The 22,403-nt window shown below is 46.0% G+C and overlaps 2 protein-coding genes across 2 annotated transcripts; one reads left to right on the forward strand and one right to left on the reverse strand.

Annotated features, from left to right (window-relative positions):
* Positions 1 to 912: 912 nt before the first annotated feature.
* selenom (selenoprotein M) lies at positions 913 to 3,600 on the reverse strand. The gene is made up of 5 exons (XM_076147503.1): positions 3,359 to 3,600; positions 2,296 to 2,331; positions 2,171 to 2,205; positions 1,992 to 2,070; positions 913 to 1,587 (listed from the first exon to the last, which is right to left on the reverse strand). The coding sequence occupies exons 1-5, from the start codon at positions 3,452 to 3,454 to the stop codon at positions 1,384 to 1,386; spliced, it is 450 nt and encodes a 149-aa protein (XP_076003618.1). The 5' UTR covers positions 3,455 to 3,600; the 3' UTR covers positions 913 to 1,383.
* A 2,794-nt stretch (positions 3,601 to 6,394) lies between these two features.
* On the forward strand, positions 6,395 to 21,072 carry inpp5jb (inositol polyphosphate-5-phosphatase Jb). The gene is made up of 13 exons (XM_076147533.1): positions 6,395 to 7,304; positions 11,491 to 12,026; positions 12,633 to 12,740; positions 12,975 to 13,083; positions 15,349 to 15,465; positions 15,993 to 16,168; positions 16,576 to 16,687; positions 17,141 to 17,250; positions 17,395 to 17,602; positions 17,692 to 17,829; positions 17,918 to 18,001; positions 18,082 to 18,186; positions 18,307 to 21,072. The coding sequence occupies exons 2-13, from the start codon at positions 11,503 to 11,505 to the stop codon at positions 18,637 to 18,639; spliced, it is 2,124 nt and encodes a 707-aa protein (XP_076003648.1). The 5' UTR covers positions 6,395 to 7,304; positions 11,491 to 11,502; the 3' UTR covers positions 18,640 to 21,072.
* The last annotated feature ends 1,331 nt before the right edge of the window (positions 21,073 to 22,403 follow it).

A 22,403-nucleotide genomic window follows, 5' to 3' on the forward strand; every position in this document is an offset into this window, starting at 1 on the left:
TGCCACTTTTATTACTGTTATCATTTGTGACTTAGTGATTCCACTGAAGAGAAGACAGATCCAGCCAGTACATGATGCTTCAATCTGCATTATTAAGTTTAAACTCTGGTGCTGTTAACTAACTTAAATAAGGATGATCGTCATGGCGATGTCACATATGAGCCTATCACAGCTGAGTGGAGCTCTGGGATGTTAAGAAGTCCAAACTCTGCTTTAGATTTTGATATTTTGACATTCATGTTCTGTATTTGAGCATTACCCACAATGCACCTCTCACAGGCATCATTCAGGTAGAACTATTGTCATTTTTTTTTTTTTTATTGTCATAAGAGATCCAATCAGGTTTCCTCACCCTGCCACACACACTCACACACAGCTCCTTATTTATGCTCGACTTTTTTTTTTTTTTTTTTTTTTTAAATATCTTATTTTTTATTTCTTAGTGTGTACATTCTGCTTTCAGACCAAGATGCTCCCAGCTCAGTCCGTCTCAGCTTTAAAACACGTCTGAACAGAATTGTCGGTGTATGTTTGAAACCTGAAGCCAAGAAAAAGTTTCGGAGCCAAGATTTTTATTCCACGTGTATCATTTTGTGAAGATGTTTAAAAATTTGCAGTTTCCCGGCTGTAACTCGTTTCTTTCTGCTCTATATTTTAGTGGATTTGTTTTGATAGATGTACCAGTGCTGCCAGCTCAGACACGTAACTTAACACAAAGCAGTGAATCTGTACAGATGAGCTTCAACACAACTTCATGTTTCTCTGCACCACAGTTCAATGTGAATTAACTATTAAACCGGTTTAAAACAAACAAGCTAAAGTCTGTGTTTATGAGCTATGAAATGTCTTGAACCTCTAAATAGTTAAATAAAAAGGAGGTGGGCTTTATTTTGAAGTTTTATTGTATTGTTAGAACCCTTCCTCTTGAGTCACGGTGTCCGTAGAGTCCAGCCCACTGGAACACACTGCATCAGCCCCAAACCAGTCCACGACTTTCAGGATGGGACTTCATTAAGTTTCACAGCAGGTAGGAAACCATCAGACACACAGATGTACTCAAGTGAGGAAGAGTCCTTTAAGACTCCCGACGCGTGATTGAATAAAAAAAACAAACAGAAATAAAACACACACCTTCACACTCCTCAGATCACAAAGTGGCCTGAAAAACTAAAACAAAAAATGTGCAAATTCAAAAGGTTGGACCCTTGGAGGTCGAGTCGCTGATGTTTGGACTTCCTCCGTCCTCACAGGCTGCTCCATGACCTGCTGGCTTTATGCTGAAGACAAACATCTCTGTCCTCAAACATATCACTCAGCCGGTCATGCTGCAGCTATGAAGCAGAGCGGTGCTGTGTTATTTCTACGTTTGTCCACAGGGGGGCGTTATAGCTCGGAGTGGTCGGCCTCCGTCTGTGGGGATGGGGAGGCGCTCTGGGATTCTGCTGTTTCTTGGAATGGACTGTCTTTGGCAGGAGCCAGGCGGAACTCCTCCGGCACCTCGTCCTCAGGCTCGTTCTTCTTGTAGAAGCCCAGTTTCACCAGCAGCTCGTTGATCTCCAAGCGAGTCATGTCAGTCAAGGCGACGCGCTGTGGAGGAACCAGTGCTGCTATTATAACTCAAACACACACACACACACCCAACTGCTCTCTTTAATGCAACACAGAACAGAAGTGAGGCCAAGTCACTATTGTGTAAGTGAATCTGTTGTAAGTGACATGATTGTTTCTGATTGAATATATCAGGGAAATGAAGAGTAGATTGAGTTTAATCTTTGATTTGGGGACAGCACCTATCAAGTCTTTCTAAATCAAACGGCTCGAGTCCAAGTGAAGTCAGAGGTGTCACGTTGTCTCAAGTCAGCAGAGCCTAAGAGGAGTTTGATCAATACCATCATCAGGTTAGACCTTCATGCTGAAAGACGAAAGTGCAGCCTCATTTCTAATTCACCCTTTAGGCTACAAATGGGAGCGAGAGCAAAACTCAAACTTACATCCAGCTCTTCATAGTAGTGGTTGAGGAGGACGAGCTCAGGATCGGCCCCGGGGATGTGCTTCATCTCCAGGTTATGGCTGAAGGAACGGGGGGTCAAGGTTCCTCACAGACTGAAAAAAGCTGAAATCTCTCGTCTTTTCCCGAATGCGACAGTTAGTAAAAGGCAGTAAAGGATACTAGAAAGGAATGTCTCCGTTCACAAAGCCTTTCACCTGTGGAGGGAGAGGAGGTTTAGTGTTTTTCACTGCAGGCTGCGGAACTTTACACATTTAAGTATGAAGACGTTACTGAAGTCTTCTCACCTCTCTGAGCCGGTTCAGCTGTCATCCACCACAGGTCTACAAGAGAGGAGAGGGACAAAGACAACACAGCACCATTGTGTAACTGTGAGTAAATACAGGTGGTTTGCGCTCAGCGTTTCAGTGTTCCATCTCTTCAGAACACTGGTAGGACACGGCAGCATCTCCCGTCAAATGTGACCCCCTGGTGTAGATTTACAGATTTGACTAAATCAACAAAAGAGTCTTTTGTTCCGTGATGCTGGCAGGCAGGGTGGTGCTGCTGTGACACACTGTTCACTCACAATAGAGATGAAACTATCAGAGTCCTCTGTGTAGTAATATGACCGCGTGTTCCTGCACCTTTATTGACAAAGGATCTCTGCCACCTATCATTATACTGCACGTGATGGTTAACAGCTCGGCCAAGGATCACACCACTCTGGAGCATAATGAGGATGCTTTAATCTATAGTCTTACTGGCATTCAGTTGTAGAATATTCCTAAAGTAATTTCACTCCACCTACAGATTTTCCCACAGTTTCTGGACTCTTTAATGGATAAACACAAGTCTGTAGTATGTTTCTAGCACTCATATACATGAAATTCAAGAGGAAAAGGCGGATCTCACAGAGGAAACTGAATCTCTCCAGGCTGCACATTGGTCAATAACAGCCAAATTAAAGCTCCAATGGATCTCAAATCCCACAAATAATAACTCTCTCTTTACTTTCAAAAACCTGCAACAAGCTTTTACCTGTGACCCAAAAACTGCCTCTGTGTGTGTGTGTGTGTGTGTGTGTGTGTGTGTGTGTGTGTGTGTGTGTGTGTGTGTGTGTGTGTGTGTGTGTGTGAGAAAATGTGCACCAAACGCATTCTCGCTGTTCATCCTACGACAGCTCGTAGCCTAAACAAAACCACGCATGCGCCCAACTTGGAGCTATAAGATCTACTGTATATGCTTCCGTTCACGCAGGTTTGCCCACGCGTGAATCCGAAGTAAAAACCCACGAGAGATCGTCGGTAAAAGCGCAAACCGCAAAGGGTCTGGATGTTGCAGCTGCAGGTCTTGAATGAACCCCCTTACCTCCACCTTTCCTCTGGCGAGTCCCTCCAGCTTCTTCGCGTCCACGTCGTATGCGGACGCGCATTGAAGCAAACTGAGCGCAACGATCAGCCACATTGTGTCTCCTGTAGTTCGATCAGATTCTGGACCGGCACCAGCAGCAGCAGCAGCAGCAGCACCTACCTGCGTGCAGCTGCGTGTAGGTGAGTGAGTGGAGCCAGGAAAGGAGAAGGAGTATAAGGAGGGGGGGGGGGGGAGGAGGAAGAGGCGGATGTGCAGGCGGCTATGTCACGTCCGGATCGTTTGCCACGTCAGATGTTCGCCTCAGCAGCGTGCAGAAGTCGCGCAGGTCTCACGCGATTCCTCTTTCAAATCCACGCTGTTGTTTTTGCTCCGTGTGACAAAGCAACAATATCTCACCCTTAATAAGAACGAGTGAGGAGCTCAGTTCTGGAGGGCTTGGATCAGGATTCAGAGACGTCATGTGTTCAGGTTTCTGTTCATCGTGATCTTATACTAATACTTTAACCTGAGATATCCCATAATAATGTGTTTTAGAATTGTGAGACGAAAAACGCCATAATAATGCAATGATGACGATAATAAGTGAATGTGTTGTAGTCGGTACGTGCTGCTGCTTTATACTCACAACACACACACATCCTGACCCATCTGAGTGTGTAAGGTGATCCTGCAGGTAAGATGAGAGCCTGAGCAACCATTCACAAAATCAATCATGTGATGACTCGGTGTGGGGAAAGTAACCGAGCTCACAGGTTGTGTGTGTGTGTTTGTGCCATTCGGGAGGTTGTGGAGATGAAGATTAAATGTATGAAAAGCTTCAATAGCAAAGTGCTCACAGTGAAGCCTGACGGAGATTGAATGACTGAGCTGTGACGTGATGTGATGTGATGTCGGGGTTCTTCTCTGTAAAACAAAGCAGATCTCTGATTGACTGTAGAGTTTACATGAAGGACCTGCCCTGATTTAAAGCTTATTTATTCTGATTAGGATAACAAAGAGTTCCTTAATGACTGGGGCAAACATTGATAGTGTAATCTGTTTACATGGAGCGAGTCAAACACTTTAAAGTAATAAATTATAATGAAGCTTAAAGCTACACAGCAACATAAACTATGAACAAAACACAAACATTGTAATACAACAAAGGCGGCATTTAATGATGAGCCGCTGGATTTCAGATCTGTGTTGTGTATTGCTGTCATTGTGTGTGTGTGTCCATCAGTGTGTGTAGATGACATGTTGTCCACACACACTGGGTCTGGACCCTCTGACAGGTTTGACCGCCTCTCAGGAAACGTCACACTGGACATCTGCTGTGGATAACTGCAAAGCAAGAGCAGAGTAATGTAATGATGAAGAGATCAGAGAAGACATTAAAGGAAGAAGTCCAGGCCGACGCTCGCTGACTCACAAACCAGACACCTGAACTCTGCAGGAGAGTTACTGTTACTGTACGATGAAGTAAAAAGTCAACAGAAGCTGCGGTGTTGTTACTGAAGAGGCAGAACTTGTCCGACTTGTTCACTATGTTAATATCACAGTCTTTAAGATGAAGAACATTTGACTCCAAAGTGCTGTCATTACTTCAATCAAGACCTCTCTCTGGTGTATGAAGACTGAGCTTCTTTATTTATTACACAAATGTAACTGAAACCACAGAGAATGAAAGATAAAATCCTATAAATATTGCAATATAGTCAACATGAACCTAATATTAATGACTGTGAGTGATATGTGTGTATAAGGCAGCATACAACAGTTGTTCATGATTGTTGTTTCATTCCATCTGATTTATTTTTGTCCTGATCCCTAATTTCCTCCCCCAGTAGCTTTAGGTCACCCTCAAGCTTTTGCCCTTTAAGAGCAGCATGTTTCATGTTCATCCTCAATTATGTATGCAGCTTTTCACTTCAATGGCAAACGCTGACTCACAGGCCCAGACAGTGTTTGGGTTCATTAAGTTTATAAAGGCCAGAGTCATCGTGCAGCCTGACGAGGATCTGACACTTTACTGATACGGCCACAGCAGCAGCAGCTCCTCAATAGGCTTCACAGGTGGGATCAGGATAAATCAATGGGACAAAGGATTGGTCTCTTAATACAAACCTGGTATTTGTAGTTATAGTTCATATTTGTGTCTGTATTTTACATTATGCATATCATTAGTTTACATTTAAACAGAGACACCACAACAAACACAATGTGCAGTACCGTTTGACACCTGAAGAGGCTCCAGGCTTCAGCTACACAGAATCCACATTAACATGATAAATAACACACTGAGAGCAAACGATCCCCCCTGTGGGAATGAACTAAAAATGTGAGTCTCCATGGTGCACAGCGAACAAACAGGGCAGACTGAGAGCAGGTGGCGGAGGAGGAGGAGGAGGAGGAGGAGGAGGAGGAGGGGGAGGAGACGCTGACAAACAGAAGGAGGAACATCAGCAAGGCACATGCCAGCCTGCAGCGAGTGTGTGGGTGAAGGCCTCAGATAGACTAATCAGTGTAATGTAACGGGTGTGACAGGATGAGTGACAGCTGACCTACTTATCCCGACCCAATGTCCTGCCAGAACTAGAGTTCAGCTTAGGAACAATATTGCACCTGAGTAGCCACACAGGCATTCATGTGACTCATGGGCTTTTCTTCTTACCCATGTTTGTGACAGCAAAGACATTAAAGTTGTCTGACCTGTCCTGCAGAAACAAACCATTTAAAAGTGAAATCTGCACGGTGCAAGTCTGATATGGTGAAATGGTGTGTTTGTCTCAACATGTCCTGCAGCTTCAGCGAGTGATTGGCTGGGGTTTGGTTCACTGTCAACCCTCATAAGGTTCACTTATTTCAATTATATTTTTGTTTTAATACAGGTCATACGTTGTCTTTTGTTGGTTTTGTTTGGGTGGGAAGGTTTATTGTTCAATTTAAAGCAGAACACTCCAAATTAGATTATTACTTAGGCCTCAAAATCCATTTTAAAGTTCAAGTCAACTTTATTTCTAGAGCCCAGTATCACATGTGATGTCTCAAGGGGCTTAACAGGCCCAAAGCATCCGGACATTTACGACAGAGGCGTGTTTGTAACTGCCTCCCCCGAGCTTTCTTCCTTTTTTTCCTTATACTCGGAAGTTTTTCTTGCTATCTCTGACACATGTTTGCCAAAGCTTGACCGTTAAAGCCGTCATAAAGTACGGACTCTGACGTAAAGGCCATAAAACAACCTCATGCTGCCTGGGAATTATGCACTTCCCAATACCATCCACTAGGCGGCAGCACATAAACACAAGGACACAGAAATGACAAGAAATAGATCGGATATTCCCTTACAAATCTACTCGACAGAGCTGATATAACATTTAAAATGTGTAAATACTGACATGAACGACCGCCTAAACGTTGACGAAAGACGTTTGTTTAGTTAGAGAACAGCGGAAGCGCATGTTAGCCACACCAATCTAGCGTGTGTCGTGTCTATGTACGCCAGCTCTATGATTTAAACGCTACTCCACTGTAGTCCTCAAACGAACGGACGAACGTCGTTGGCAGGCAGCGGCTGCTCGTTTACGGAAGCGCCGCCGTCCCGCTCCCCAGCCGCCCGCCGCCTCTGAAGGGCAACGAGAAGCCGCCGGAGCCGCTGTCGCCCTGCAGTCCGGGTCTGTACGCGCGGTGTGGGGATGTAAAGTCTGCGATCCGCGGCCAGAAGCACCAGAGTCCCTCCGCTCCCTGCAGACCACCTGCTCGCCCCGAGCCGTCACCGCCCGCACAGGGAGGAAAGGCGCTGCTGGGATGCCGATGGTTCGGTGTGTGAAGCGGCTGGAAAGGGGAGTCCCGTGTTTGCGTTAGTTCACCGTCTCACCGGAGCGTTTTGGACGTTCATCTGCTGGGATCCATCTCATCTCCGCTCCACACCGCTCAGCTGTTTATCTTCAATCAACCCAAACAGGTAAAGATGCTGTTCATTCACTCCTCTGCTCTGTATGAAGACGAAAGGAACATAGAAGTAACTGGACAGGGTCTTTAACACACTCAGACAGGATGTGTTTATGTTTACTCTGATCTTTTCACCCTCATACGTCTTTATTGTGTTTACATTAAACATTATAACCACAGAGGAGTCATTATTCTGCAGGTCATCAGGAGTATAAGAGCCCATTCAAATGTAAACAAGAAACAGCTGAATAGTGAAGGCGTGTTGTTCCCAATGTGGTGGTGTATTTGGACACGGTGTGTGTTTGCACAGGGAAAGGTGATAGACGAAGACGCACACACACACACACACACACACACACACACACACACACACACACACACACACACACGGTTCAGTTCAGTATGTGACATTTATCTCTCTAGTCGCACCGATGAGTCATGTAACACACACATTACACTTGTGCGCACATCTCTGACATACACACACTCATGCACTTATGTAATATGTGAAAACACTGAGTTTCACACACACACACAGACACAGACACAGACACACACACCCAGAAATTGTCCTTGACACAGGAACAGAAGCAGAATTGAGGCCAAATGTGTGGAGCTTCTTTCCACCAGGACACCAGCCATTAGTGTGTGTGTGTGTGCGTGCGTGCATGTGTGTGTGTGTGTGTGTGTGTGTGTGTGTGTGTGTACATCTAGTACTACTATCCACTACAGTGACATGATATGACTTGTGACCTGGTGTTTCCATAACAGGGTAGATAGGATAGCAGAGGACATGTCTCATCCACAGGACATGTCTCATCCACAGGACATGTCTCATCCACAGGACATGTCTCATCCACAGGACATGTCTCATCCACAGGACATGTCTCATCCAGAGCTGTGTCCTGCTCCACATCCTTCTCCATGTTTGTGTTTGTCATGTATGTTCTGGTAGCTTAATGCACCGTATGCTGACGTTCTGTCACACAGTCCACTTGCTTACTCAGTGATGTAATGCAATAGATGGAGTAACAAACTGCAGAGGAAATGTGCGAGCAGCTGAACTGATGGTGATTAGCATAAACACAATAACCTCCGAGCCTTCATGTGCTGTTACAGGGCTAAACTCACCAATACATTTAAATGTTTTAGGATTCAGAGTTATGCCTGGAATGCACAGAATGTCTCTGATCTAACAGGATTCTTCTGTTCTAAAACAGGTTTGAGCCAAAATAAGAGAAATGTACTGCCTTTCCTTTTCATTCATACACAAACAAACACACCAATCTGTCTGTTATGGCAACATTAGTAAGTAAAGGCCATTTATACGACTTTATATTGTTAGAATACTCTCTGAACACAAACACGTCTTGGCCAGGATTTCAATACTTAACACTGAAACTGTGGACGACATCTGATCAAGATAACAGCTGCTTGAGTGTTTAAGATGCATGATGAGAGGATATAGAGGTGTTTCTTTGCATTCATCACTACATAGGAATGAGATGAAATCAAAGTGTTTGGCCGTTTATGTCTCTCACTCGTCCCAAATGATCCATTAGGTGAAACAGAGAGGAGAGGAGCTGCTGGGAGCTTCAGTTACAGCCGTTTCTCATCTTGACTTCCGCTGCCGTTTGCTGCTTGTGTGACTCCTGTTGAGGTTACAGAACGCGTTTCCTGTCTCTCTCTCTCCCCCCCCCCCCCGCCCCTCAGGAGGGTAAATGTAAACACCATGACACATTTTTTTTATCAGGAAATGATTCCACCTCCTACCGAGCGAACGTGAGCAAAATGAGAAGTGGAAGCTGCTGGTGTGACACGACAAAATGGAAATACAAACATTTCATCCGTCTCTCATCTATCCGTCTCCTTCTGTCTCCCTCTTTCATCATCAATTCCACCTTTACCAAGTCCTACACACAGAGACCCCAGGCACTTTTGGGCAATATTCCAAACATGGTTTAATCTCCCCAGACATTATCTCTCATGGTCACCTTCACACACTCCCCGGCCACGTTGACACTCTTCCTCTGCTGATTATGATCTATGTATCTCCAGGGGCGGTGGTGACGGCGGCCATTGGGCATGTTGACATCATCGATGGTTACTGTGAGGCGGTTGGCCGAGAGATACAATACAAATCGCGTTTGGCGGGTGGAGAGAGTCGGAGATGGGGAGAGGGAGAGAGGGAGAGAGGGAGAGAGGGAGAGAGGGAGTACGTGGCACAGAGGAGGGGAAGGGAAGGGAAAGGTTTCAGATGAGGAATGGTGTCACCTAGGAACAGCTGAGATCTGGACGTGAAAATATAGAGAAGAGAGAAACCGAATGTGTGGGGGAGCTGAATGAAGGCGGAACAACTGGAGTCTGGAGAAGAATGGAAGAGAGAATGGATTAGAGGGAAGGGATAGAGATGAGAGAGAGATGGGAGAGAGAGAGAGATGAGGTGAGAGAGAGAGAGAGAGATGAGGAGAGAGAGAGATTAAAGCGGAAAAATAGTCAGAGCCACAGGGAAGAGAGAGAGAGAGATCACATTCGGAAACATTCTGCAAATTTCACTGCTCGCCTCTCTTTATCTGTCTCTCTCTCTTTATCTGTCTCTCTCTCTTTATCTCTCTCTCTCGCTCTCTCTCTCTCTCTGTTCGTTTTGTACCCACCCATTCCCACGTGTGCACGATCCTCCTGTCACCCTCCTCCCCATCGCCCAACAAAATGCCATACATGGCCACAGGCGTACATTACACCCTGTAGGCACCAGGTTATTGTGTGTGTGTGTGTGTGTGTGTGTGTGTGTGTGTGTGTGTGTGTGTGTGTGTGTGTGTGTGTGTGTGTGTGTGTGTGTGTGTGTGTGTGTGTGTGTGTGTGTGTGTGTGTGTGTGTGTGTGTGTGTGTGTGTGTGTGTGTGTGTGTGCGCTCATGTTACTGGGCACATTTGCCTTTTGGTGGCTCTGCTCTCGTCTCTTGCATGAAACCCACGGCCTCGTCTGAAGGTCGTGCGAGTGGATTGTTGTCGTTGTGGTCTGGGAGTGAAAATGGCGACGGTGCAGAGTTCCTTTCTCGTGTGTCTCACCTCTGAGCCGCCGCCACAGACTGATGGATCTGGGTCAGGCTGCCAGCGTTTTGCTCAAATCAGCTCTCTGACGCTCAGACACGCCGGCTCGCACAAGGTCACCTCGCCATCCACACAGCTGCTCCGCTTGGTCTCGGGTATTTAACACGGCGCTCAGATAAATCCCCCGGTTCTGAACCTATATATTTCTACGAGCGCGTTGGGCTTCACACACACGTCTTTGTAACAGCAACAGACGACAGCGAACGAATGAGCAGATTATTATTCACACATTAACGGCACAGTTGATTGCTCGGAGCTAATTGCCGTCTGGTCCCTTCGGCTCCTCTGTCAGCGTTTCTGTCGTTTGAACTGCTTGTGCTAACTTTCTGCAGTCGTGGGCCGGAGCAGCGGTTCCTCATGCGAGTGTGTGTGGCAGGTGCTGGGAGCTGATAGCTGCAGGACTGAGAGGAGGATAAGCTGTGTGTCCACGCTTATTCTCCCCTTTTATTCTAATTCCGAGTCGGTCTGGGAGCTGGAGGAGGTGAGGGGGAGGAAGAGAGGAAGAGGGCGACACTCTCTCTTTGTCTCCTGCCTCTCTCCCGTGAATCTGCCTCTCCTGTCAGCGAGCAGGCAGGTAATTGAACAGCCATGACGGTGGGAGCCTGTATGACTCACTTACTTGTCCTGCTCAGTCAACAGGAGCTCGTGACCGTCAGCTGAATGTTCTGCTCATCGGTGTAATTTGCTGTCCAACAGACGTGAACACCTCCTCTGTATCTGCTCAGCTCCTTATTGCCCCTCTACATTGATTTACATTGATCATGGTGAGAGTGCCATCATTTATTAAACTGTGGGGCATTTTAAACCTACTGGAGGAGCAAATTCACCATCAGGCCAGAAAATGAACGCTCTCTAACGTCATCATCATAAATTGAATCTAGATACAATCCAGCATTCATTCACATTGATGGATTCAGATGAGGAGTTCATATTCATCAGTGTTGTAGGGAAACAAATGTAGACTATAGGAGCAACTCTGCCCTTTGTCCCTGGTTCTTCCTGACACGGATTTAGTGACATGGAATTTTGATGCTGCAGAAGCTTGATGTGATCTTATAGATTCATAACTGCATTGTATTCTTTGTTCCAGAAATTTAAAGAAATGGACCAAGGCGATCAAAGCCAAAGCCAGGAGCAAGCAGACAAACCATGTGCACCAGCAGAAGCTTTAACATCCACCCCGGCACCTCCACCACCAGACCCAGCAGCTCCAGCAGCCCCAGGAGCCCCAGGAGCCCCAGGAGCTGAACCCCCTGTTGGCCAGTGTGCAGCTCCCTCCAGACCCCGGCGGCCCCAGAGAAGCGCTAGAGTGGAAGGCTCTGTAGACGTCTCAGAACCCAAAGCTGAACCTGCACCGGTGGCCGACAAGGACGACGCTCCTGACGGATCTACGGCCAGTCGCCCCAAACCCTCGCCTCCTGCACCGGCGGGACCCTTAGTGGATCTCACCGGGCCCGGCACAAAGTCTGGCCGCAAAGGCCCGGGCCGCCATCCTGTCCGAGCAGCCTCAGTCCCCCACCCAGCCGCTGGCAGGCCTCTTCCTCCTCACCTCAACCCTCACGCTCAGAGAGCCCTCTCAGTCGCAGGCACCGCCGACACACAGCCTCAGCAAGTGGAAGACTTCAGGCAAGTCTCCTCTCTAGCATACTTTCAGTAGCATACTTTATAATTCATGTGATTCTGCTCAAAGTGCAGAGTCACACGAGTCTCCAGTCCTTTTCTACTTCCCACATCATGGCAGCGTCTCCGTGTTGTCCTTTTAAAGACTTTTCTCCTCCCTTCCCTGTGGATTTTCCTGTTTTTCCCTTCTTAATTTTAGATCATCCGGGTGAATTTCCAGCTCATTATTTGGTATTTATACTCCTCAGTGTCGCTGTAGATATAACAAACACCTGCAGCTCCGCCTGTGCGCCACAGACAGAGAACAGCTGTGAGATCACTCTGCAGCTCAGGCAGGATCGCTCGTCTTAGTTCAACCTTGTGTAGAGGAATGTGGGATATGGGATACAGATTGGAACGCAATTATGAATAACTGACATATAAGGTGTTTGATCAATGAATACACTAACTTCACCTTGTGTAGTTGATCCTCTCATCTGTTGAGTTGTTGTGAATTGTGCAGGTGTGTGAGATGAAGCTGTAAGGATGTTGCTGAGCCTCACATACTGTATGTGTGTGTGTGTGTGTGTGTGTGTGAGTCACCGTGTATAACCGGCACCTTTCGCCCAACAGGGTGCACATTATCACTTGGAATGTGGGTTCAGCCCAGCCCCCGGATGACATCACCGCCTTGCTGGGGCTGCACGTGGGAGATGGCAACACAGACATGTACATCATCGGGTGAGTGTTTTCTTTGCGGTGGCAGCAGCAGCAGCTCATCCCGTCTCCGGGCCACGTGAGCGCCGAAGGTTCCACTCTAATGAGCAGTCGGGATCCATTCTAAACCACGGCCTCGTCTCCCTCCCCGTGGTTACGGCTCCTGTTCATGCGTTTACCTTATGAAAGCCGTTTCTCCTTCTCCGACGTGCCACTGTTGACCCTTGTGCATTGTTGTGTGTGTTGTTACTCTCCAAGGCTGCAGGAGGTGAACTCAATGATTAACAAGAGGCTGAAAGATGTCCTCTTCACAGACCAGTGGAGCGACGTCTGCATGGAGAGACTCAGCCTCTTTGGATACGTGCTGGTCAGTAATGGCTTTCTACCCACACACACACACACACACACACACACACACACACGTTCGCATATTGTAAAAGTTAACAGCTTTTATTACAATTCTAATGATTACAATATGGGTTTTCTGATGGCATCTCTGCTTCCTGCTAATGTTTCACCTCATTCTATTCCCTGAGCGGTGGATGGGGTGATAATTTCTAACAGCCGTGTGTGTGTGTGTGTGTGTGTGTGTGTGTGTGTGTGTGTGTGTGTGTGTGTGTGTGTGTGTGTGTGTGTGTGTGTGTGTGTGTGTGTGTGTGTGTGTGTGTGTGTGTGTGTGTGTGTGTGTGTGTGTGTGTGTGTGTGTGTGTGTGTGTGTGTGTGTGTGTGTGTGTGTGTGTGTGTGTGTGTGAGATCCTCCAGTGTCAAGCTCTGTCGTCCCTGTTCCCTCTTCCTTTCGGTTTCCTTGCACACACACATTTCCCATAAGGACCTTGTTTCATATTAGTCCTATATAAGAACGAATTAGATGAATTGTTCTACAAAACACACACATATATGTTCTATACTGTATGTTGTACGTCACTCTAAGAATAAGGCCGTATTTATATCACATTCTTATAGATAACATCTAAAATATTCTATTCCCTTTACGCTGTGAGTGTGTGTCTGTGTTTGTGTGTGTGTGTGTGTGTGTAGCACAAACCCTAGCTGGTGCATTGTGGGTGGCGTTAATCTGTCTGATTCCGACACGCCGCTCAGCTCTGCTGTGCCAAAGAGCGCGAATCAGCTGTGGAGCAGCGAGAGCGAGACGAGCGTCTCCCAGGGAGCTGTGTTATTTTTGGATCACGCTGTTGTCAGCGTGGACGAGCGCCGTGACAATGATGAGACTGAAGCTGTCCTCCAGCGATGTCACGCTCTGCCGCACCGGTTTAAGCATCATCGTGCGGCGACCTTTTGAGCTCTTCATGTGGACATTAATGCTCCCAGCTGGCTGTATGAATTCATTAGCTTGAGTTTGTTAGGTGGAGGGAGTTTGGCGTCGGTGTCGGCGGGCTGGAGCCAAGTGGTAACGCGCTGAGGGACAGACATGGAGTAACTTGACACGCCATCTGTTGTTTCTGCTCGCCGTGACCTTTAGTCCACTCTGAACTGTAACTGCACATTCAACAGAGCTCGTATCAAATCTCACAAAGGACCGACGGCAACGTTTTCCACCCAGCTGAAGCACCATGTTGATGTTTGTGAGCTTTATTTCTGTTTCACTAAGCGACCAATCAGAGAGCAATCAGAGATTACAACGTCCGCCTGTGCACTGATGTTTGTGTTTTTAAGCAGTTTATACATCGCTATGCTCTCTGAACGTCTTCATCTATATCCAGCGTCACGTGTGTGCTCATTCATGTTCATGTAATACACACGCACACACACACACACACTCTCACACACTTGGATGTCTTTTCTGTTGCAAACCAACGTGCAGCCTTCAGGAGCTCTTTGGCTTTCATGTTAATAAGAAACTTCTTCCTTCACAGACCGTACACAAGCACACACACACACACACACACACATTTGCACTCACACATACACACACACGTATGCACACACGCGCACACACACACACACACACAACACACAATAGCCTAAGTCCGTCCACTTTACGGTTCAATGGCGTTCATTACGCAACAGAATTGTCCAAATAGCCTGTTAGTGTGCATGCATCTCTCACGTGGAGCTCTGTGCCTCCATTACTGCCCACAGGGCTTTCCGGGTGGGGTGTGATCGCGCTCCAGAGGCCTGCGGTTGGGGGTTGGGGCACGTAGATCACTGGAGAAAGGCAAAGGCATCGAAGCACCATAAATGTATCCGGAAAGGGCCTCGACATAGCTCGCAGGCTTTTTCCATTGTAGCGATTCAGATTCCCGTCCCTGTTTTGGTGCCGTATAAAGATCTGTGCTGCTCGGTTGGTGGTATATACAAATTTAAATCATCTGCATATAAGACAACAACATGACAATCGCCTGGGAGATGTGGGAGTAAAGTGTGGAGAAGGAGCGTCCACACAAAGAGAGAGAGAGAGAGAGAGAGAGAGAGGCGGAAATGGACGCACAGCTGAAGGGACTCTGAGAATTTGCTTATTGAAATGTTGAGCGTCAGTTACACATTTGTATCTTTGTTTCATCACATATACAAATTCCTCTTATCGCTCACAGGCTGCTGATTCCCGTTAACATGTCTCTCTCTCTCGTCTGTCTCTCTCTCTCTCTCTCTCTGTCTCTCTTGTCTGTCCCAGGTGGCGTCTCAGCGTATGCAGGGAGTGTTGCTGCTCGTCTTCACTAAGTATTACCACCTGCCCTTCCTCCGTGGAGTCCAGACGGAGACCACCCGCACGGGCCTGGGAGGTTACTGGGTGAGACAACAGTGTGACGCCTCCACTGTCCCTGATATCCAACAGATCCTCTCTCAAGCTGAGGGAGACAGAGATGACTGCTGCTCTGTGAGCTCTAACAGAGTCCAGCTCTGTGTGGCCTCTGTCCTCAGATAAGCATCAGCTCATTCTGCAGGTCTTGACGTGTGTGTGTGTTTAGTGGGTCAGAGCCGACTCGTCCTGTCCCTCCCACTGTGCACAGCTCACCTTAAATATTGATGGAGATCAGTGGCACTCGATGAGCAAACTTCCTGTTTCTCTGTGGCAGAGACACACAACACCACAGTGTGACACACACACACACACACACACACTGATACCCGCTCTCTGGCATCCATCACTCTTTCCTCTCTGACCCTGTTTATGTCATTGATTCATCACTCAATCATCCATTCATGCGTCTGAACACAAACAGCAGAGTCATCTAAAACTCTTTCCTCAGCAGGTTTAATATTGACTGGAGTTGTCTCTCTCTCTCTCTCTCTCTCTGCTGTTTATCCGTGTTAAAGGGGAACAAAGGCGGCGTCAGCGCCCGCATGTCCGTGTTCGGTCACACCGTCTGCTTCCTCAACTGCCACCTGCCGGCTCACATGGAGAACTCCGATCAGCGCATGGACGACTTCGAGAGCATCCTGCAGCAACAGCAGTTTGAGGGCCAAGCTGCCACCGGGGTGCTGGACCACGAGTGAGTCTGCGGGCACACACACACACACACACACACACACACACACACACACACACACACACACACACACACACACACACACACACACACACACACACACACACACACACACATATCAGATGTTGCTTTGACACAACCTGTATTTTGCCAGGTGTTTCATAAATCAATAAGCACACACACACACACACACACACACACACACACACACACACACACACACAGTGAAGCCCTGGTGTGTCAATACAGCATATAAGGGAGTCTGATGGCCTTATCACTCTGCTCTTTGAATACCTTTGAATAATGGATCATCTTTGTGGAAATGAATGATGGGTTTGTATTTATAAATAAGTCTGTTTGTTTGTGTGTCTCAATGCATTTCTAATACATCAAATGATCTTTTTTCACAGTGTGGTGTTCTGGTTTGGAGATCTGAATTTCCGCATCGACGAGCTCGATATGCAAGTGGTGAAGTCGGCCATCGAAGGCAACAAGCTCTCTGCGTTATGGGAGAAAGACCAGGTACAGATGAAGAACACCTAGACTAAGACTAAGAGGACTGATGTGGTGTTTAGATCCTCACAGCGTGTTCCTCTGTGGGACAAAGCTTGAGTCTTCACACTGAAGTCTTCACCCAGCGTTTACTTTGAGCCTAAATTTAGCTCCGAGTACTTGTTTGGAATGGGAACGGTTGATAATAGAGTGTGTGTGTGTGTGTGTGTGTGTGTGTGTGTGTGTGTGTGTGTGTGTGTGTGTGTGTGTGTGTGTGTGTGTGTGTGTGTGTGTGTGTGTGTGAAGAAAAAGTCAGGACTCGGCACTCTGAGAGAACTGAAGTGAAACATTGCACTTCTTTCTCACCTGGGAAGCAATATAATGTGCAACAAATGTCACTAGGGGGCAGTAGAGAGCCAGACTTCCTCCTGTGAGCCGTCAGAGGATGATGATGTCAACTCTTAACTTTCATCTCTCCCACAGCTGAACATGGCCAAAGACAGTGAGACAGTTTTGGAGGGATTCCAAGAGGGACCACTGAAATTCCCTCCCACGTACAAGTTTGATGTTGGGACACACACATATGACACCAGGTTGGTCCCACACTGCTCATCTCCTCTCTGAAAGGTTCTCATTATTGGTTTAGGGACCTGTGAAAGTACAGCACTTCACTTTGGTCTAATGTGATTATAAATGAGCTTCTATTTCCTCTCTGTATCCCTTCCTCACCTTCCCAGTGCAAAGAAGCGTAAACCGGCGTGGACTGACCGTATCCTATGGCGACTGAGGGCCACCGCCACCGCCCGTACCTCACCAAACATCGGGAAGCGTAGCTCCATGTCAGGGCTGACGAGCGGCACCAAGGTGACGCAGCACTACTACAGGAGTCACGGCGAATACACCGTCAGTGACCACAAGCCCGTCTCCTCCATCTTTACCCTGCAGGTGAGATGAACCACATACGGTAGCATGAAGGTCACTTTGCCTCAGATTCTTGGTATAATTATAAATGTTTTGTGGTTTGTGGTTCGTAGTTTCCCTACAAGGTGGACGTTCCCCTGGTCACAATCCTAGTGGAGGATGAGTGGAATAGCATTGCTGATGCAATAGTGAAATTCAAATACGCACCCAGCTTCTCCCGCAGCTCCTGGGACTGGATCGCTCTCTATAAGGTGAAGACTCCCCCCACCACCGTCTCACATGAAAGCAAAAACTGTTTGAAGGAGGTTAATGTCTGCGATTATCCCTCTGCCGTCCTAGGTGGGTTTCAAACACCACAAGGACTATGTAGGATATGTGTGGGCAAAGCAGGAGGAAGCTGATTACCAACGACAAGAACATCAGGTAACCCAGACGTCTGCTTGATCCTCTGCTGGGTCGCCTCTCTTTCACAATGAATCAATCTCTTACTAACTATTTTCCAGGTAACCTTTACAGAGGAGGAATTGCCCAAAGGCTCAGGGGATTTTATCTTGGGTTACTATAGCAACAACATGAGCACCATCGTGGGTGTAACCGAGCCGTTTCAGGTAATCATAAACACAATACAGAACAATGGCAGCGATGACTGTCACGGCTGTATTGTTCTGTATGTTTCATCTCCCTCCTGCCTGTGTTGTGACCTTCTTTCATCCCTCATCGCTCCTCAGATCCAGCTTCCCACATCGGGCATTGACATCAGCTCCTCAGACAGCTCCGACTTCAGCTCGGACGACGACGGCACCGTTGTCCTCATGAAGTCCAGGTCCCGCAGCTCAAGTCCACGGAAGGGCAAGCACCGCAGCCATCGCAGTCGCAGCCGCAGTCGCTCTGGCAGCCCAGCACAGGCCAAGATAGATGGGCCAAGAGTCGTCAGTGAAGGCTCCTCCTCCAGCAGCGCAGCCACCCAGAGCAAGTCCACCAGACAGCCAGCAGAGGGCAGCGGCGGCCAGACCCCTGCTCCTGCTGAGACGCTCAAAGAGGTCAAGGATTCAGGGCTGTGATGCACGACCAAGTAATCACATGGGCAACTTTGATTTCATACATCCACTATGCTGTATGTTCTATGCCGTTTCTGATGCCATTGTTTTCAGGTACGACCATCTGGTTTATTATGACTTCTTCCTTTTGCCTTTTGTTGTTTTTCTTCGAATGGTCACAATCACATTTAGTTCAGAAACACACCAGTGTGTCCTGTGTTTCTACTATCTTTGTCCTTCTCAGGTGTGAACAGTACAGGAAGCTGTGACCCACAAATACTCAGAGATCCCAGTGAAAGTATGGTTACCCAAGCCATGTTCCTAATATTTCAACAATGGGTGAGCCCTGACTTACCCAGAAGGTAACAAAAGAAGCTTTTGTCACTCGGAATGTGAGAAGCATTTCTCTCAGTGTGTGTTTAGCTGCAGTTCATTAACAACAAAAAAATGGCATCCACAGTTATAAAAAGCTGTTCACTGTTCCAAAGCATGTCCTGATACATATAGTACTGACAGTATATAGGACATATACATACAGACTATAAACAGTACCTGCTTCTGTTCCCAGCTGTGGAGAGGCAGTGAGCGTTCTTCTGTACAGGGAAGCATGTAAGATGACACATCAACACATCAGGAGTTATGACCCCCAGGTATAAACAGAGCAGAGCCTGACCGGGTGGAGGCGTAACTGTGTATAACAGAAACAAATCAGCAATCAAGTTGTCAAAAGCATCGGTAAAGAATTTGAATCAACCTGAAGGTTAAGCAGTCAGGCTAGGTTTCTCTAATCACATTTTTGTCAGTAAGCTGGAGAGTTTTTTCAAAGCCCAGAATCTAAATGCAGACTCACCGCGACATGAGCTGACGCATGCTGCTCTACAGTTCATATTGATCGTTTTCCAAATTGAGTTTTGTTTAATCTACACAGTCCAACAGCAGTAGCAACAACAACATATCATCTCTTCAGAGCATTTGGTCATTCTTAACTGCTTGTGAAATCATTTATCCCAAATATTTTAGGTCCTTAACTTTCCATATTTCATGAGGTAGAACTATGACTTTGATAGTGATGAGGAGTTTTTCAAAACAGATGCAAGGAAGAAGTGTTTCACTCACTGTCACTCTGGATCTGCGTGACTGGCCTGAACAGGAACTCTACTGTGTAGAGCAACAGCAGAGCTTTGTGTTATCACCAACAGTATTATGATACAGAGCTGTGGGGAAATACCATTTTATTGTTTTATTTCAACCTTATACTTTCCCTCCTCAGTAGTTTATTTTCCATTTGACCATGTCCTTCTTCATTTCCAGATTCAATTTTATTCGGCAACTTCTTTTTATTCCGGTTATTTGTTCTCACGTGTGATTCTAACTGTGTGATCATCTTTAACTCTGTACTTTCAATCTGTTAGCGTAGGACAGTGCACACTGTTGTAGCTGTAACCTCAGTGAATATTATGAAAAAGTGCGTGTGTGTGCGCGTGTGTGTCTGCGTGCGCGTGTGTGTGTGTCTGCATGGAATGTTGCTGGAGATACTTTACATTCCGGTGCTGTGATTTTTGTGCCGTAAAGTGCTGTTTTTATCCCCTCTTTGTTATCTGTGGCTGTGAAAATTATTACAAAAACAAAGTAAGAACCGTGTAAAAATCGAACATTGAGGTGATTTCACTTGAAGAAACTATAAAGAAAATACAGAATAGTTTTTGTCCAAACTTATTAGAATGACTTCATTGTGCATTTATGTAGTTTGTATTAAAAGAAATCTACTGCATTTGACCTTTGTTCAAAGTAACGCGTTTAAAAAGATTGTATGAACTTTGTCCTTTTGGTAGCTAAGAGTGCTGCAGTCATCACCAGTGACTTATGTGGAACCAGATATTCTAAAGAAATAATAGCTGTGTCTAATGAATGTTTTAATTGTATTATAAGTGCAGTGTGTGGCTTAGATAGATCAGAGTGTGTGTGTGTGTAAGTGACATATATGAATTGCAGTAAACTGTATGTACATGATAGAAGACAATCTATGCCACAAAGATTATTTTACGTAGATTATTTATTTATTTTCCTATTTCACTTTCTGAAATGAACCTGAATTCTGCTGGTCAGTGAGGAAGAATCATGTCAGTGTAAATCTTCAGAGATTACCAAATAGATTTATTTTCTCCTCTTTTCAACACAAATTTGCTGAGTTTGTCCCAGTTTCCATTTTTAGATCTATCAGGTCACGTGTTGGTTTTATGGGTTTGCTTGTTTAGTCTGCAGTTGTGTATATAAATGTGAGTGAATATAACCTGGATACAAAAGAGCACAACAAGCCTGTGAGGTATTTGGTTTGACTGAGGATGGTTTGGTTTGGATCTGTGTGACATCATCTGATTTAAAGAGCTGTGACGGACCAACAACACGATAGCCACAGAGTCCAAAGAAATAATAAACTGTATCATTCGCTCCTTCAAATCGCGTCTGTGTCTGTTTCCTGAGGCTTTTCATTTTAATTGCACGTACTTATGGTACAATCTATTATTCATGTTAAAAGTATTTCAGTATCCCCTTATACAGCATTTACCAGTATAAGGGTAGGGCTTAATATACGGAAGGGAAAGATTTTGATCTCTGTTGAAAACTGTGTACACTGTGTGTGTCTGTGTGTGTGCACGTGTTTCTGTGAGAGAGAAAATAGCAGGAAATATGTGCATTAATTGTTCTGAAATATCAATTGGGCATTATTAGGTAAATAACAAGTTTGAAGAACATGTATGTGAGATCATGCTAATTACTTCAATAATGGACTCTCATTCAAAGGCTAAAACTTTACCTAAACTTTATCTAAAGTTTTGTAATAATATGTGGCTGTGGCTAGAAGTAATCTTGAGTTGATCACATTAGTAACAACAATAACTGGACTGGTATGTCCAGATGAATGGGGATGAAGTTGTGACTGGTCAGATTTGTGCATAAAGCAACAGTAGATGGATCTTGCGTCAGGCTTTAGGCCTCTAAAGAGAGAGTGTCCACCTGGCAAATTCATGGTGACAAACCTGTCTGATGCAACACCTGCCTGTGATTGGGCTGCTTGGCCTGGTGGAACAGAACATTTCATGCACGAGCATCACTAAGTAAACTGAACTCATGATACAGGACAACTAGAACAATGATATCATAATGATGTATACAGTATGTACACTTTAGATTTGCATGGGGAACATTTTCACATTATAATTGTAAAATGTAAAAAACATATTGAAGTCACAGTATTCAGTTTTTCTTTGCATTCTTCTGCCTTGAAAAATATCTGTGTGTGTGTGTATGTGTGTGTGTGTGTGTGTGTATATGCACTGCAATGCAACTATTGACATTTCATCTTCAATGACGTGTGGTGAATGGTGGACTAACAAACCAACCAAAACATTGGTGCAAGTGACATTTCTGTTACCTTTATTATTTTACTCACACCCTAAGAACAAAGTTACACCTGGTGTAAATGTTATCTAACTGTCCACACTGCCAGTGAAATGTCATTCGTATCATTGACTGTGCCCTATGATGCAACACTGTGCTGTGATTGAGACAGTGTATTTGTGTGTCACACGCTTTTGAACCTGCTTTGTCTCTGTGACATGTGATCAGTTTGGAGCCAGACATTTGCAAGCGGCTTGAAATGTGATGTCAACCCTTTTTGTACAAGCAGGATGTCACATAGTCACGCTGATAACAAGGATGTGCAGAGGACGGGGCACTGTATTGGCAGGGCGTCATGGGTTCAGGTGCTGTGACCCACAAAGGAACAA

The sequence above is a fragment of the Genypterus blacodes genome, unplaced genomic scaffold (genome assembly GCF_046128005.1).
Source record: "Genypterus blacodes isolate CSIRO-AG114 ecotype Tasmania unplaced genomic scaffold, CSIRO-AGI_Gbla_v1 ptg000038l_1, whole genome shotgun sequence".
Lineage (NCBI taxonomy): Eukaryota > Metazoa > Chordata > Actinopteri > Ophidiiformes > Ophidiidae > Genypterus > Genypterus blacodes.

Coding starts and splice junctions, on each gene's coding strand:
- inpp5jb (XM_076147533.1), top strand. CDS start 11,503: ATGGACCAAGGCGATCAAAGCCAAAGCCAGGAGCAAGCAGACAAACCA. Junction 15,466..15,992: donor CGGGCCTGGGAGGTTACTGG/GTGAGACAACAG, acceptor TCCGTGTTAAAG/GGGAACAAAGGCGGCGTCAG. Junction 16,688..17,140: donor CGTTATGGGAGAAAGACCAG/GTACAGATGAAG, acceptor TCTCTCCCACAG/CTGAACATGGCCAAAGACAG.